The sequence below is a fragment of the Eupeodes corollae genome, chromosome 3 (assembly GCF_945859685.1).
Source record: "Eupeodes corollae chromosome 3, idEupCoro1.1, whole genome shotgun sequence".
Taxonomy (NCBI): Eukaryota; Metazoa; Arthropoda; class Insecta; order Diptera; family Syrphidae; genus Eupeodes; species Eupeodes corollae.
Window position 1 is genome coordinate 131,951,370 of NC_079149.1, and position 17,333 is coordinate 131,968,702.

Here is a 17,333-nt window from a genome sequence, read left to right on the forward strand (position 1 = left end):
TCTGTTCTGAAGGTTGCTTACCGCAATTTAAACAACTTAATCCAAAATTACTATACCGTTTTACTAGCTTTCAATTTTTAAATAAACCCTAGGCCCTATTTTATAAACATTGACAATCAAACAATTTGTCTTACTTACCTGACAAGTTTTCATTGCATAGCGAATTGAGAGGTGACATAATTGTCAGTTAAACAAAGGGTGTTTTTTTAAATGAGTAGTTTTAAGAATAAATAAATGTTATGGAATATCATTTAGCTTTATTATAAGCTTAATGACCGACAATACGGCTTTCGTAGCAAAAGGTCCACTATTGATCTCATGGTTCATCTCACCGAACAGTGGAACAAATCTTTACATAGTTATGGAGAAAGTAAGATTATTGCACTTGATATTTCAAAAGCATTTGATAGGGTTTGGCATCAGGTTCTCTTATCGAAAATGCGTGCTTTCGGTTTTCATGAATCCCTCCTTCATTGGATTAGTGATTAGATTACCATTCGAATCGTTCAATACAAGTTTTATTGGATGGATTCAAGTCTGAAAACCACAAAATAAATGCTGGTGTGCCCCAGGGCTCTGATTTATCTCCAACACTCTTTCTTATTTTTATTAATGATCTCCTAACTGCAACTTCTAATCCAATAGATTTTTCGTTGACGATAGCTTTTCATATTCGTTTTCAGATTCACACCCCTCTCCTTCGGATGTGGAACTGCAACGACAAAATATGATAAGCTCATTAAATTCCGACCTAAACAGCATTGTACTATGGGGAACGATCACATACGCGATGTCGCCAAAAATGCCGCAAGATGTTTGGGTTTTCTAAGGCGATGCAAGAAGTTTTTCTCCCCCTCTAATCAAGACTTATATACGTCCAAAGCTTGAGTATAACTCCCATATCTGGGAAAATAAACTTCATTGCTGAACAAAATTTTGTTGTAAAAATCGGGATCGGTGGGAATATCGTTTTGGGCCAATTCACCGAACGTGCAACGATGTTGATGATTGTTCGGGTTCAATTCTGGCACAAGTCAAATTCTTAAGCCCGCAAACCAAGATCCTTCCTCTAAATCTTTACTAAAGTGGATAGACGCAGCTCCAATTTGCACGGTTTGCAAAAGTTGTTGTGAAGTAAATCTATTTTTTATAAAATGGCAAATTGAGCATAAATCAAGTGACAACTGTCAAAAAGACCAATTCCGAATATAGTACTGCCAGAATATAGTATTGCAAGACTGAAAACCACACGTTTAAAACACTCATTAAAACATCAATGTTGACGTGACCATTTTCTTGCTACCAGACTTTTTTTGCAGTATGCTGCAGATTCCGATTTTTAACTAAATATATTTCTCTGTTCGATTCTGAAATTTTTAACTAATATTAAAAATCTTTAAAAATAAGCTTACTTTTCGAAACTTTTCATCAAATTCTTGATCACTTTCACTTGACAAATATAGTCTTAGACATTTTCGCGAAATTTTCACTTCAAGACCGAAACTCAACTGTCTGTCATGATTGTCAAATACTTATTGACATAATTGTAATTTTTATGTATTTTCTCTCTTACAATTTGTTTAAGATCCAAAATCTTGAAAACTGTCTCAAATTTTCAGACAAGTCTCCAAAATTGTAAATTTTTGTATGGTAGGAACAGAATTCAGACAAATGTCATATTGTCGTTTAAAAATTGTCATCTGTCACCTATCGCTCTTATCATTGTTTAGGATTAATCCGCTGTTTGGTCATAGATGGCGTAAGTGTTGTCATGGGCACGCCATACTGTTTTTTTTTTCATGAGTTTGACGTTTGTCAACAATATAATCAGTGCACAATGTCAGAAATTTAAGGTTTAAGATTCGTGCCAAAAAAGCAGATGTGAGTTTTTCTGTTTCAATTTGAAGCAATAGGCTGTAGAATCATGTCGAATACTTGTGGAGGGCTATGTTGAAAATGCTTTATTGGAAACAACAACGTGCAGAGATTGGCAGGACAAGAAGAGTAAAAATTGGCCCAAAAATATTATGAACCATCAATTGCATGTTCTTTCCGTGCCATGGAAAACTTTGAAGAGGCTGGAAAATGGACGCCGAAATACTAAATCTTGCTTGTAAGTCGAAAATAAAAGTCTGATATCTTTCTTCCTGCGTATTCTCTAGCCCTTGTCCCTTTCTGAATACCACCTTGGAATATAACCTGCACGAGAAGCACTTCTCAAGAAGCACTTTGGCTACAAAGATGCCGCAAAATAGCTTAATGAATATTGTACCCCCTAAGAGAAGGAATTTTTTGGTGTGATATCCACAAATTTCCCGAGAAATACGAGAAATGCATAGCTATCGAGTAAATTTTATTTTTCTTGCTTTGATAAAACATATGTTTTTTGTCTAAAAACTGAGAACTTATTATTATACATCTTGTGATTTTTTGATAGGAAAAACTTGAATGCTCACAAATTTGTCACTTGTACATTAAAACTTTTTGTGAAACTAAAATTTCAGGCTTCACAAACTTCATTTCTAGATCAAATGTTGAATTTCGTAAGCACGAAAAAGTGGAAAGATAAAATGTATCGTATTTTATTGTAAAATATTCACTTAAAATGTTGTACGTTGGTGAAATAGGCCTGTGTTTTATTAACTTACTAACTGTTCCAAAGTTTAATTCCTTTGCCAACTATTAAAAACCTTTTCCCTTTTTTATTAAATGTACATCTGAACACGTCTAAAAAGTGACAGTTCATGAAAAAAACAAACGCATCAAACCTAAATCTTTGAAACAGACCTATTTGAACTGTCAGAAACTCAGAAAGCAAATGAATTCAACAAGTTAAAAAAATGTATGGTAGCCATTTTGTAATTTTAATCGTATGTACAATGTTTGGATGCAGGAAGATGCTAAAGTCGCTTAAAATGGGTAAAATCAAGGTTTTAGTTTAGAAACTTTTCAAAATGGTTTGTCTTAAGGGATTCAACAGAATTTAAGCCTTATGGTTTTGAGTCGTGAACTTTTTACAGAGCAGATAAGAGTTCAAATTATTATCTGCAACAGGTTTTTCTTCAAACAGCTAGGTACAAACATAAACCCCCTTGTTTTTTTTAACCATTATGGTGAACACGTCTAGAAAATGACAGTTCAAACAAAGGCTACAAACATAAATCTTAGGAACAGGCCTACTTGAAATGTCAGAAACGCAGAAATCATATGAATTCAGCAATTTAATTAAAGTTAAGTCAGCGATTTTAAGATTTTACTTAAGTGAAATTTTAGGGAATAGAAAGATGCAAAAGCCCTTTGAAACCAGCCAAATCACGGTTTTAGTTAAATGACTTTTCAAAGTGCCTTGACTTAAGAGATTCAATAGAATTGCAGTCTTATTATTTTGAGTCGTGAAAACACTTGTTGAGTATGTTTTAAATTAAACAAAACATAGTCAAGGCACATTCAAACTCAATTAAAGTTAAGTCGATGAACTTTTTACAGAGCAGGTATGAGTTCATATTATCATCTGCAACAGGTTGTTCTTCAGTCAGCTATATACAAACATAAACCCTCTTGTTTTTTTTTTGTTTTGAATTATTATTGTGAATGTTTTTTATTCATAATTTTATATTAAAAAATATTTAGCTTGGTGTTTTTTTTTTATTTTTGCTGACTAAGCGGAAACTCATTGGTGCCGCGTCGTTGCTTCTTCATACCGGCATCACCTCAACGTCCGCATTCGTCACGCATCGAATAACCTAGCCATCGAGATAATTTTCGCTTTGGCTTTTTTCAATTGGATCGCTTTGAGTTTGAATCCTCTCTGCGTTTTTTAAAACAATTTTTTGTATAGTTTTTCTTTAATTTTTATAGGTAGCGTTGTTGTTGTGTGTTTCTCCCCTATTCTATCATCAAACCCTGCCACTATCACTTTATATTTATATATCGGGGCAGAATCAACCGACAACGACACGACACGAAACGGAGCGGCGGAGGTGAATTACCTTTACACTGTACCTATGGTATAATTTTAATTTGGTTATTCTTGGTGGCTCGGCTTCGCTCAAGGCTCCCCCCTGCTGAATGGGATGGTTTTAGGTTGTTCTTTTTTTAAAAAGCAGCATAAACAATTCAACAGGTTGAATGACTACGATGAAATGAAAAATTATTATTGCCATTTCAGCCAGACAAGTGCAAAAAAAAAGTTATAAACAAACTCAAAAACAAAAACAAAGCATGGAAAAAGAGGGCTTCTTCTTATAATGTGCAAAGGGTGAGGTCTCCCTTATTTGGCAAGTCGAAGTTGCTGATGGAATAGGAATACCTATAGCGTGTCATTAAATCGTGTTGCGATTTCTTTTTTGATAAGTTTAGAGAAAAACAAAAATCTTTTACGGAGATGAAGCAGTTCTTCGCTTCGAAGATTTCCATCAATGCCTTCAGAAGTGAAGAAGCTATAGATTAGGTAGTAGATACCTTTTAAATGTCCTATTGCACATTTTTATTGCTCGAAAGTGATGAAACCTTCAGTTATTTCAGGTATTAGGTAATGTGTTTAATGTGCCATTGTTCGATTGATATGTACCAGAAAGTAAGTCTTCCTTTTTAGACTTCTTACATACAAAAATCTAAGGATTATCAAATTCCAAAAGGCGAATAAATATTTAAGAAATACCAAAACACTCGTCATGTAAAATATTTGGTTTTAATTTGATTGATCCAGACGTGATTTTTAAAATAAAATCACATGAGCCTTATGAAAGTTGGGCTTAAGCGTTTTTTGTCTATGATTTTAGCTTATTTGAAACATCATCTACAATTTTTTATAAAAAATGGAAGTGCTAAAAAATACTTGTTTCGGAGAAGAGTGCATTTCCGTCTCAGAAATTTTGTATATGTCAAGAATTTCGAAAGCTTTCTGTCAATCTTAGTTGTTATTGTAAAATCTCAATTCTCGATGGATTGAAAAACTTCTGAAACATTTTAACTTTTCTACTGGAAATTAGAAATCTTTTAATGATAGCAAAACATAATTTAAATTTTTACCCTATTTCGAATTTAGGTATATTGACAAACGCCTGGGAAGAAATATCCTAAATCGGAAAATAGTTTATATTATCAGTCAAGACATAAACTGTCAAATGATTCAAAGAATTGAAGGTGTGCTAGAAGTCACAGAGTCAACTTTTGCCTTGATCGTCTTTTGCTAAGTAATGACCGTACTGGACAAAAACTATGTCCCGTGTAAACTCTATGTTAAGTCGAACATTCAAGCCCAATTAATTTAACATTGAAGAAACTCTGTTTAGTCGAACATTCAAGCCCAATCACTTTATTAATTTAACATTAAAGAAAAAGTATAAATATAGTGTCTAAAATCTTTTATTAATTTTTCAATTTTCTTAACTTAGTGGCTATCAGTTTTCGATAAAAGATGGCTACTAGCTGTTATTCCGCTATAGTGAAATTCGTCACGTCTCGTCTACTTGAAAGTTTCTTATAGCTAAAACGTGTGTCAATTTTAAAAATCTCATTCTTCTAATTCCAGCAGCTAAATTTGATAATTACTTACCAGCGGCGCGGCGTCTAGCATAAAAAAAAACATGTTTAAATTAATATTAAAGAATATTTCTTCTTCTATATAAAATTTCAGACTTGATTATAGTTTTTTTAAACTTCCCCAAAACCACAAAAAAAGATTTAAAATTATACCTACCAATATTTAATTTGTCCCAATTATAATGTCAAACCATTATTTTTTGTCATTCAAATATTATTTCTTTTATTTCCATGTTCCAAACTTGAAATTAAGAAAACAACAAAACTAAATTAAAAAAATATTCCCAAACGAAATACAAAAAAAACCTCACACAATTTATAATTAACAAACTTCTTGAGATGGCTGGTAGGGTTGCTTGATGAGCAAACCAAAAAATTCCCACAGACTTATTGTAGCGCCCTAACCGCACAAAGTCAAGTCACCACTTTCTTTACACTCTTCATAAAATGACGCTTGTTATTGTTGTTGTTGTTGACTGACCGATTTCGATGTTGGTTTTGGAGGGCAACGACGACGATGACGGCAACTTCTCCAAAACATGACCCTTTTCACCAGAATTCATACCAACAAACTAAAGACTATGTAATAAAAAAGGTCTTTAATGGGTTCAAAAAGTCGAAGTCTTTCGCCAGTCTCTAGAAGCAAATGAAGACAGCGTCCGATGGCAGCGGTAATGGCGGCGGAGAGTCCGAAAAAGTGTCACAACAGTAGCCAAGTACACTTTGTTGAGGTTGTTACTTTTAGCTTCTGGTCACCATATTATATTTGTCTTACCTTTGAGTTAATTGCAGACTTAAAAATTGTAGCTATGTACCTGTGTTCTTAAAGTCGAAATCGTTGTAAATTAACAAGAATTGGTTGTTTTTGATTGTTGGGTTTTATGACCGCTTTTAAAGGTTTACATACAACACGTCGTCTCGTAGGTCGGTCGGTTGGTCGAGTCTTAAGAAAGCGGAAGGAGTATTGCTCTGTTTTGCGTCATCATCATTTTAATGTCAAAATAGTATGAATGGCGGCTTCTTAAGAAACTTCTTCACTACCAAAAAAATAGGTACTACAATTAAAATACTGAAAAGAAGTATCTTTAAACCTGAATGAATTCATCATTCGGTGGGAGAGAGAGAGTTTTGCTACATGAATGTTTGTTCATAAAATTACTTAGAACAATTAGCAAACCAAGCCAAGTTAGCAGCGTTAAAAAAACATTTTTAACTTCCGTCTGATTTCGGCAACTTTTTTACTTTAATAAAATTATGGTGAAATCAGAGCGAAAGCGAGACTTGTTTTATGTTTAGTTATTTTGCAAGTTATTAAATTGTGATTTTTGCCCATCTTTTGTTAAGGCTTTTGTCAAGAACAGTAAAGCCTTAGGAAAAACTAGAAACCGTTAAAAATAGGCTTTGGGGGATTTCAGAAACGATATTTAGATTTCAGAAACGATATTTAACTATACATATTGTTGATTAATTTTAATTTTAAGCAATTTATTTCAAATGTCGGCTGTCGGCAGCAGTCTTGAGATTTAGAATTAGGTAGGGTTTTTTCTATATAGCGCAACCTTAAGTAAGTAAGTAATTTAAAACATTTATTGAAAGTCAGACCCGAACTAATTTTAACTAAATAAAATGAACAATTTTAAAGAGGATGTGTTAAGAAAATATCACAAATAATTTATATTTACTTTGTCTTTCATATTATTTAATTTGTAAATTGAAGCTGAATGAAAAAAGAAGTGAAGAAAAGAGGTTCGTTCGTAAATTACGGTCTAACTATGAGTGGAACAACCCGTGCAACAGATGGCGCTATATTTATTAACACTAACTTTTTGAAAAATAATAAAAAAATATTACAGAATATAAATTTATAATCAATTAAGTGTAAACAACTTACAACCTGTATTTTTATATAGTGCACAACTTTATTGCACGGACTTGTTCCTGTATCCAAGGACTGTTTACGATTAGAACTTATATTTTGAAATTTTTGAATTTATCAATAAAATAAGTTTGGCTTCAAAAATGTAAATGCAATTAAATTTTAAAAAATTAATTGATTTATTTATATTTTTTTAAATTAAATTTTATATATTTATGTTCAAATAGGAAGTTGTTGTAATGGGTCCGATTTGTCAAATTGAAAATTTTGGCATATTTCGACGTTTCAAGGTCCCTAGAGTCGAAATAAAAGATGTTTAGAAAGATTTCTGTGTGTGCGTGTGTACGTACGTTCGTAAGTTCGCGACGTTTTTTTCGTTGTCTATAGCTCAAGAACCAGTGGGGATAGCGACTTAAATTAATTTCGTTATACAAATAATAATGCAGAAAGATGCAGAAAGGGTTCTCAAAAAAATTTCATGGGTGTTTTTTTTACAAAAGCAGTTTAAAAAAAAGGTGAACATTTTGGTTAACCTTAAATCTTTCGAACCAAAAACGCTAGAGACTTGAATCAAATTTAATATTATATATTGTAACGAGATACCAAACCTGTATATTTTTGGAAAAAAGTCCGATTAACGATTTTTTTATAAGTCAAAAAACCTGAAAAAAATTGTTACCTCGAAAATTTAAAGAATACAAAATGAGTTCATCTCCAAACCAATTTTGTGCAACGACGAAAAATAACCTTCTTTACATCTTGTATAGTTTTGAGAAAAATGGAATGGACAGTTTTTTTTACAAAAAATAAAAACTTAAAAGAAAATTTAACAAAAGTTAGTAAAAATTGATTTTCGACTCAAATATCTTTTCAAAACTTCGAGATTATGGCTTCCAGCTAATTTAAAACTTACAAGAAATATTGTTTTCAACATTCGGTCAAATTTTAAGAAAAATCGAATTGATAGTTTTTTACAAAAAATAAAAACCGAAAGAAAAAAATTAATAAAAGATGATTTTGACTATAATTTCTTTTCAAAACTTTTTAATATTGGCTTTAAACTAGTTTTATATTTTAAAAAATATTGTTTTCAACACTCAATAAACAATACTAAAATTTGGTAAAAATGTACTTTCGAATCAATTAGCATTTCAAAAATTAAAAATATTGTCTTCAAACTCTATTTATTTCACAGAAAATATTGTTTTCGATATTCAGTATTTTTTTTTATAAAAAAACAGTCCGTTTTTTTCATACAAAAAGTAAAATCTACAAAAAATAGTACGCAACTTTGGTAAAAATTGATGTTCGGTTCTTGATATCTCTCAAATTAATTTCATTAATCCAATTTGTAAATATTCTAAAAATGCTACTAAAATTGGTTAAAATTTGTTTTCGACGAAAAATCTCAAAAATAGATTTTGAAATCAAACTATTTCATTATATTCAAAATATTGTTGGTAATTTTAAATTTTTAAGAATAATTCAACTGACAACTCAGTGTGGGTCGCATTCGAAGCGCCTATTGCGAATCTGCTTTAAACCTTTACTTCCAAGTTTGAACTCAATCGAGCCAATTGATTTGGGCTGTAGGGCAAAAACAGACAGACCGACAGACGAACGGAGTCGGCCGAATCAGGGGACCCGAATGCAAAGCTTGCCATGTAGTTCCTATACTTAGAAATCAAAAACCCTGTTTATGCTAAGCAACGTTAAAAACCAGAAAATAAGGGAATATTTGAATTTTCTTATTATTATCTTTTTTTGAAGACTTGCCAATATACTTTCTGTAATTTATCCTGAAAGATAGTCCTGCTACGAAATTGAAAACATGCATTAGCAAAATAAAGATGCAAGTAATTAAATTAGTTGAAATAAATGAACTCCGTTCAAATATTAGAATTGATCTTGAGTTTCGAAGCAACGCCATAGAGTTTTGTGTGTCGGAAATACTCTACGAACACATCCATCTAGTCTCAAGAATGTATCAAATGTATCAAATTCAAACGAAAAACTTGAACATTGTTTTCAATACTGAAATCAATTGCAAATCTCTATCTTTAAGAAAATTTAGATAATTAAAAACCTTTTGCAGCAATTCAAACATTAATAAAGTTTAGAAAAAATGTTTAGAGAACTGTTACAGTTATTTTGTTTCTTCAAAAATTAAATTTTACTATACTTACACATTATTTTTATAACTTTACGGTTTCTTTTTGTATGAATACTGCTCCAATATTTTGCATAGAAAAATGATATTTCCCTTACAATATTTTGTTTACTTTTAAAAATGAAGTTTTTGATATATGGTAAAATTTAAAGGAAAATTAAAATGCCACTTTTTTACAAAAAATAATAACCTTACAAAAAACTACAGTAAAAAGGTACTTAATTAAATATCTTCAACACAAAGCCTACAAAACATTATGATAAAATTTTAAGAAAAATTAAACTGACAGTCTTTTTTCAAAAATAAATGTCCTACCAAAAATAAAACTAATACAAATATTTCAACAGAATGATGCTTAATTTAAAAATTGCCTTCATTTAAAAATTCTTTAAATGACAATTTGTCTTATTTAAAAAAAATATCAATTGAAAATTCTTATGGGCAACAAAACGAAGGTTGAAGCATTTTTGACCTTTTCAACTAGTTGGTTTTTGAACTTGAGTTTGCCGAGTCTAATCATTAAATAGCTGCTTAGGCTCAGGTAATTAGTTTTCAAAACATATCAAATTGAAAATATAAGTTAAACATAAATTTCATGTTTTTAAATTGTATGAAGAGTGGATTGATCAATGATTGCACCTGACATTTTGTAGTTATACCTCTCAATGTGGCCGTAATTAAAAACTTTTATTACCCTGAGAAAATAATCCTGAAATTTTAAGTGCGGTAAGCCAATCCTTGCCTCTTTTGTGATATTATTATGTACATTTGTTTCTTTGTTTCCTTGTTTTTTGTTAAGGACTATTTTTATAATAAAGCTATTAAAACAAATACATCATTTATAAAATATCAACACAAAAAAGGAAAAAAGAATTATGTAACTTTGCCACCCAGTAGCTATAAAGATACAAAACCTTTATGAATAAATAGAAGCCATTATATCTCTGGAAAGTCATAAAAATAAAAAATTGTATTTAATGTTCATTATTCTCATTAAACGTTCTCTTCCAGGTACTTGCATGGAATCAGTTGTGTTGTGGAAGTCCAGAAGTCGCCGCCGCTGCCGCGCCTCAACAACCGTCTTTTGCCGCCGCCGTACATATTGCTTGTGCTGCCGATACGAATAAATAAAAACCAAAGATTGCTCTACTTGCTAGGTACTTCGTTCCACAATAACTTCAATATGAACTACCTGATATTTCCTTAGGGCAATTATACATCAAACTCTAGGCTTATAAAATGTCTAGTTTTTTTTTCTTTTTTTTCCATGCCCCCACTCAATCATATCGGCGAATACCAAAGAATATGAGTGAGTACTGGCTCCTAATAGCCCTTTTAATATAATTTTTCTAGGTACCTTTTTTTGTCTGACTTTAAAGAGGTAAAAATTCCACACAAAAGATAGAATCTTTATGAGAAAATATATAATGACCATCTTCATTATTTTTGTGTAGCTTATAAGTATAAAGATTCATTTCTTATAAAGATCAAAAAGTATCATCATAATAAATTTAAGAAAGAAAAATAAAAATATAGTTTCCTAAAAAAAAAACAATAACAGAAATTAAATAAAATTCTCAGACTAATTATGAGTTGCAATTACTTGATCTCATTTGGAAGAAATAAGTTTAAGAAACTGATTTCAAGAAAAATAAACAAAACAATACTTTTTTGAATTCGAATCTCGCATCAGGTTTTTAAAATGTTTAATTCATCCAAAAACGGTGTTTTTAAGGCTAAGATAAAACAGAACATAATTTCAGAAACTTAATTATTGTATGATGGATCTGCAAAGTAAAAATCTTGGTCTTCTAGATATACAGCTTAAGTTATTTTAATATGGTACTTACCTTCTTGAAATTCTTAATAGGTACGAATCTTGACTTGGCTCTATGAAGTTTTGAGAAACCCTGAATTTAAAACTTTCATGTTTCTGAAAAATAGGTTTTGCAGTTTGATTTTTAATACTTCTATGTTAAATTTAAGAAATATCAGTTAACAACATTATTTTTACATTTTTCAATATATTTCAAAAACTGTTTGAGAAAGTCATTCTTTACAAAAATTACTTCAAATATAAAACCGTTTTGATTTTTTCTGTTAAAAAAAAAAACATATTAGAATATATGTTTCAGTGTTTTTTTTTAGTTTTTTTAATTTTTGTGTAAAACAGGTGAAATCTAACAACCTTTGAAGATTTTTCAAAAATTTGATGAAATGCTATTGAAATAAAAATTGAAACCAAAATACTTAATGAATTTAGATAGCCTCAAAAAGTACACCTCTGTGATTAGTGAAATCACGGAGTCAGCCTGTGTTGCCTTCTACGCCTGCAGCAAAACTTTCGGCAAAAAGTGGGGACTTCATTCGAAGATGATTTTTTGGACGTACACAGCCGTAGTACATCCAATCTTAACATATGGTTCGATTGTGTGGTGGCCCGCTCTTAGCAAAGCCTATAATATTGATACGCTAAAGAAGGTTCAGAGAACATCTTGCGTGTGCACCACAGAGGCCATGCGTACTTGCCCAACGGACGCCTTAAACGTTATTTTTGATCTTCTACCAATCGACCTTATTAAATACATAGTTTCCTGCAGCGCTATTAAGCTGAAGGAATTAAACAGCTGCTTGTCAAAACCTTATGGTCACAGCAACACAACGAAATTGATTCCCTCAGATATTATCTCGGTAGACACTAACTACAGCACTCCTACTTTGAACCTTAGTAAGGGTTTTAAGGTTAATTTCCCATCGAGAGAAGATTGGGAGGATGACATCGTGTCGATAGGTATTGACCCCTAAATGTAGCCAAAAGCCTTTAGGCTTCCTGACTTTGCTATCGTTTTTGAGGTTGAACTTCTGGCAATAAGGGAGGCATGTAAGATACTTAAACAAAACCCAAACCAAAACTGAAATGCGGCTATCTTTACAGACAGCCAGGCAGCTGTCAAAGCCATTAACTCGGCCATATCCCCATCTAAATTGGTCCAGCAATGTCGCGATGAGCTTTCGAGCCTGAATCACCCTGATCTGTGTTCTGGGCCATAGTGGTATCGTGGGAAATGAACGGGCTGACGAGGCAAGTATCGGCCCTTCATAGCTGACTTGCGGAAATGGTTAACATTCCTCTTGGTGCTATGAAGGGTAAAATCTTTTCTATCTACCAAACTGAATCAAACCAAAGGTGGAGCAATTTACCCAACTGCATTATATCTAGGAAGATATGGCCCACCTATAATAAAACCCGTACAAATGATCTTCTATGCAGGCCAAGGCAAGACATAGCGAGGATTGTTGCGGTTTGTACCGGAAATTGGCTTATAGGAGTTCATGCGGAGAAGTTGGGTATCTCCTACAACACATTTTGCCGTAGTTATAGTGACCAAAAAGAAAGTAAAACGATAATCCATTTCCTCTGCAAATGACCTGCTTTGGCAAACTCTAGAATGAAATACGATCTTGATGAGCTATCTGAGACAAAGATTAGAGACCTAATCTTTTTTCTCAATGCGACAAAATGGCTCTAACATAATCGCTATGAAGCTTCTCTATAAATCTATCCCTTTCAATCAAAGGTCAAACGAGTTTTTGGTATCAACACGGCGCACTACAGCGTAATTGGATCTCAGGCTAGGTTGCCTTGAGATCGCCATTTCTACCTACCATTTCAAAAAACTGTTGTGCTAAATTGATTTTGGAGTCGGATTCTAGTTAAGGCCAACAAAACCCACCAGAAAAGTGCAATTTGATTTCCAGGACGTTGACAAGTGCTAATTAATTAATTTTGTTTTAAAGATATTAACAGTACACTTAAAAAATTTTAAAATATAATCTAGTACATGCAGAATTTTATCAAAGCTTTGAATGTTCTAAGTTCATCATTTCCTTAAATCCAAAACTGCTCACAAATTTGTATTTTTTAAGGGATATAAAAACAATGTTGGAAACACTATTTTAATTTGCTGTAATTTTTGACAGCTGTCAAGTGATTAGATATTAGTTTTGTTGGCAACACTATTTCAATTTGCTGTAATTTTGACAGCTGTCAAGTGATTAAATTTTGGTTTAGTTTGGAGTTTTAACGTGATTGGCGCCTGAACAACGATTCATCTTTGTACAAATTTTGCTTTCAAAATCATGGCTCCGTTCGAAATATGACATAAGAGAATATTTTGTTGTTATGATGCTTACTTTTGGTTGAAATGATAAGTCAAAAAACTATCTTTTTGGAGTGATGATAATTTCAAATGCATTTTGAGACACTGTTGCATCTACAAAATAACCGTTTGGTGTGTTTTATGGGTTATTAGATGCTGGCCAAATCGTTGAATTCAATCGGGAACGTTATAAAGCCAACCATAATGTAAAAAAGCTGTGCTTTCGCCAAGATTACGGCGCTACTAGTGCAACATTTCAAACAGCTCGTGCCTTAATTGATTTATTGAGGGAAACGTTTGGTAACCTTATAGTTTCACATTAGGAACCCGTGATACTCCAAGATCGTTTGAATTCACTAGTCTACGCTGCCGATAAACCCGGAATCAACATTCGCCGCGTTATTGCCAATCTTGTTGAAAAAAGTCATAGAAAATTGAAGCTCAAGATAAGACTACGTCCGAGTCAGCCATGTTAGTCAGATGCCAGGAATCATATTTAAATTATAGAAGCATTTTAATTTAAAAAAAAATTCGTCTTTCTTTTATTCCATTTTAAAGTTCTATACCTCTTAAAAACACCCTTTATAACTCCGAAGCTGATCTATTCTTTGAACTGCGAAATACTTGCAAAAGTGTGTATGAATGAATGTCCAAGCTACGACAATAGGAACTATAAACTATAGTTAAATTTGATAAGTGTGGTGGTAGGTTTTTAATATTCAAAACTTTACATCTTAATCAAACTTAAGCGGATGTGATATAGTCTAATAAATTAAGAACAGAAAAAAGGTTGGTTCGTTGAAAGAGACAATAGCCATTCAGTACTTTCATCTTGTGAATGAGTCAGTTTACTTGTATTTGTTTTTGATTTTTTGGTAGAGTAAAAGTTAAAACCTTCTAAACGGAATAGAAAATTAATTAATTGCCTCATTTTGCTTTTTTGAATTTTGTTTTATTTTTTGTTTAACTTTTTTTTTGAGTTCATTAATCAAAACTAAAGATAAGCTTTGTTAATGAGAGCGGAACTCACATGAGAATCTATCTATCTTCTAGATATTTTTTTTTAATTCTATATTTTCTATATCGTAAAAGTTATATAGGGAATAAACAATTAAGGCTTTAAGATACACAGCTGCAAGAGTAATAAAAATATAGAAAAATTAGATATTTTTTTTATGAACTATTTAAGAAAAGGTTATAAGTACCGCTACCTACCTCTGCCACTTGATTGATCCAATCAATCTGTGTAACTAATAAATCTTACAAATCGATCGAGAAAGATTAAGTGGCTGTATATTTTAATGGTAGCACTTAAATATATGACCAAGTAATTTCTTATTTAGAATTTTTGTTTTATTTTGTTTTGATGATGGTCATAATGCTTATGGTGGAACGTGCCGAGTAGGTTATTATGGAGTCTGGACTGAAGTCCATTTAAACGGTTTTTCTGAGGTTTTTTGTAAGCATATTACGAGTATATAGCAATTAGTTTTGTATGTTGAAGTTTTTTAAAAGTTCAAATTAAGCTTAAAACTAGAAGTAACATAATGGATTTATTATTATACTCTTATTCTGGAAATTTAACATTTTCCAATTGATTTAGACAATCTACTGTGTATTAATATTAATAATATTAATATAAGATGAATAATATTTTACCAATATTGGGACCTAGAAGTAATAAAGTTTCCTTCTGAATTTTCCCCATCCACGTACTTTTAAAACTCTAATATTTTTGCATGTTGCACCTTGCCTTGATATCATCAAACAATTACATTTCAAATTTTTATATAATCCTATTTTAAAACTTTTACCTGGTATTTTTTTGTAATAAACTAAATTATTATTAAGAGAAAATTGAGTAGCGCAACAGTCCGTTGTGAACCAGGGCCTAGTGACTTACAACTCTCAACCATTCCTGTGTACGAGTACTGTTGTGAGGAATGGAAGTGACCTACAATTTAAGCCGAATCCGAACGGCTATTTTGAGAAAGCACTTTTTCATGACAAGAATTACTCTTGAAGGATTTGTCAATTCCTCGCAAGAGGCAGTACTCATGATTTTTTTTTTTTTTAATTAAGGTGGCACAGGCAGGGATTGAACCCAAGCCCCTTGCATGACAGCTCAACGCACTTTTTTTTTATTTTTTTTCTTAATTCATTTTTATTAATTTAATCTTAAACCTATCTTACAGCTAGACAAAAATTCATAAAACTAGCCTAATTATCCATAACTTACAACTAACTTAATGGTCCCATACGGACACTTAAACAATAATACTTAATACTAATGCCTTTCGGCCCTAAGATCTATTTGAATTTTATTTATTTTGTATTTATTAGAAAATTTTGACAAAAAAAACTAATAACAAGATCCTTTTTTATTTTTACTTAAAACTACTTAAAATAAGGTCCTTAATATAAAACTTAAAGCTTACTTAAACTACCTATTCTACCTATAAACTACTTAAAACTAGAACAACCACAGCAGCAAATCTAAATATCTAACATTTTTGTTTTTCATATTTTGTTGTCTTTTTTTTAATTTTTTTTTATTCCATGTTTTTTTTTAATGTTTTTTTTTTGTTTATTTTTTTGTATTTTTTTCTGTTTTGTATTTTTTTTTTCATTTTTTTTTTGTGCCACCATGCCTATTCTACTTAAAACTAAACCCTAAAACTATAAAACAAGTATACAAGCCGTACAAGGCTTAAAACCCCATCCCGACTACCCAATTTCAAGTGCCGATTGAAGCCACCAAAACTGGTTCTCCTGCTTCACCCTATCAGTTCGGTCCCGTTCGGACACAGCCCTACTGAACCGAAGGAGCTCCGCTCCGCCTTGTGCCATGACGTCCTGATTGTACGGGAGTCGCCTATCCACGGTTCTTCGTCTGACGTGGTAGATTAACGGAACTGCCAATCTATCCTGTATCAGACCGCATTTGAGCAAAAGAGGAATGCCTCTGGTGGAATGAAGTTGCTCAAGCGTGCACTTTCAAAATACTCGTCGTTCGGATAGAACGCTCCGAAAATTAAATTGTTGGTCGAAGACATAGCTCTTGCAATATGACCTCGAACTAGTTTTATCACGAAATTATCAATTCTGTTGATTCGAGCCCCCTTGTATAGGACCGCGTTGGAATAGTAATGGCTGTTCGATATAAACCGGTACAGCGTCGTAAACACTGCTGCTCGAACACCCGAAACTTCTCCATCTGGGAAGGGGCAACGTTGAACCACACAGGACAACCATAAACGATCATTGGCCGTATAAGGGCAATGTAGCAAATTATCTTCACTCTGGGGTCAAGCCGACTGCTAAAAAACAGCCGTTTCGTCAGAGCGAAGGCTCCTCTGGCCCTGGTCATAGCAGCATTTATATGTCTGTCGAAATATAAATACTGATCTAACCAGATACCGAGGTACTTCACTACACTTTTCCTCGCTAATGGCTGCCCGTGAAGATCAACGATGACCATCTTGCTCCAGTTCTTGCACGTATCCCTCGTGGCCCCAGCCAACGGAGTCCGGAACAGAATTGTCTCCGACTTCTGGACATTTATTTTCAGTTTCCAGTCGTC

The 17,333-nt window shown here is 32.3% G+C and overlaps 1 protein-coding gene across 2 annotated transcripts in view; it reads left to right on the plus strand.

Moving 5' to 3' along the window:
* Window positions 1-17,333, plus strand: part of LOC129949894 (protein-glucosylgalactosylhydroxylysine glucosidase) — a 49,045-nt gene that overhangs the window by 10,748 nt on the left and 20,964 nt on the right. For both annotated transcript variants that reach the window (XM_056061614.1, XM_056061613.1), the window contains one exon: window positions 10,602-10,899. In XM_056061614.1, the coding sequence (XP_055917589.1) occupies window positions 10,830-10,899 (70 nt within the window). In that variant the 5' untranslated portion in view covers window positions 10,602-10,829. The remainder of the gene's footprint in view (window positions 1-10,601; window positions 10,900-17,333) is intronic.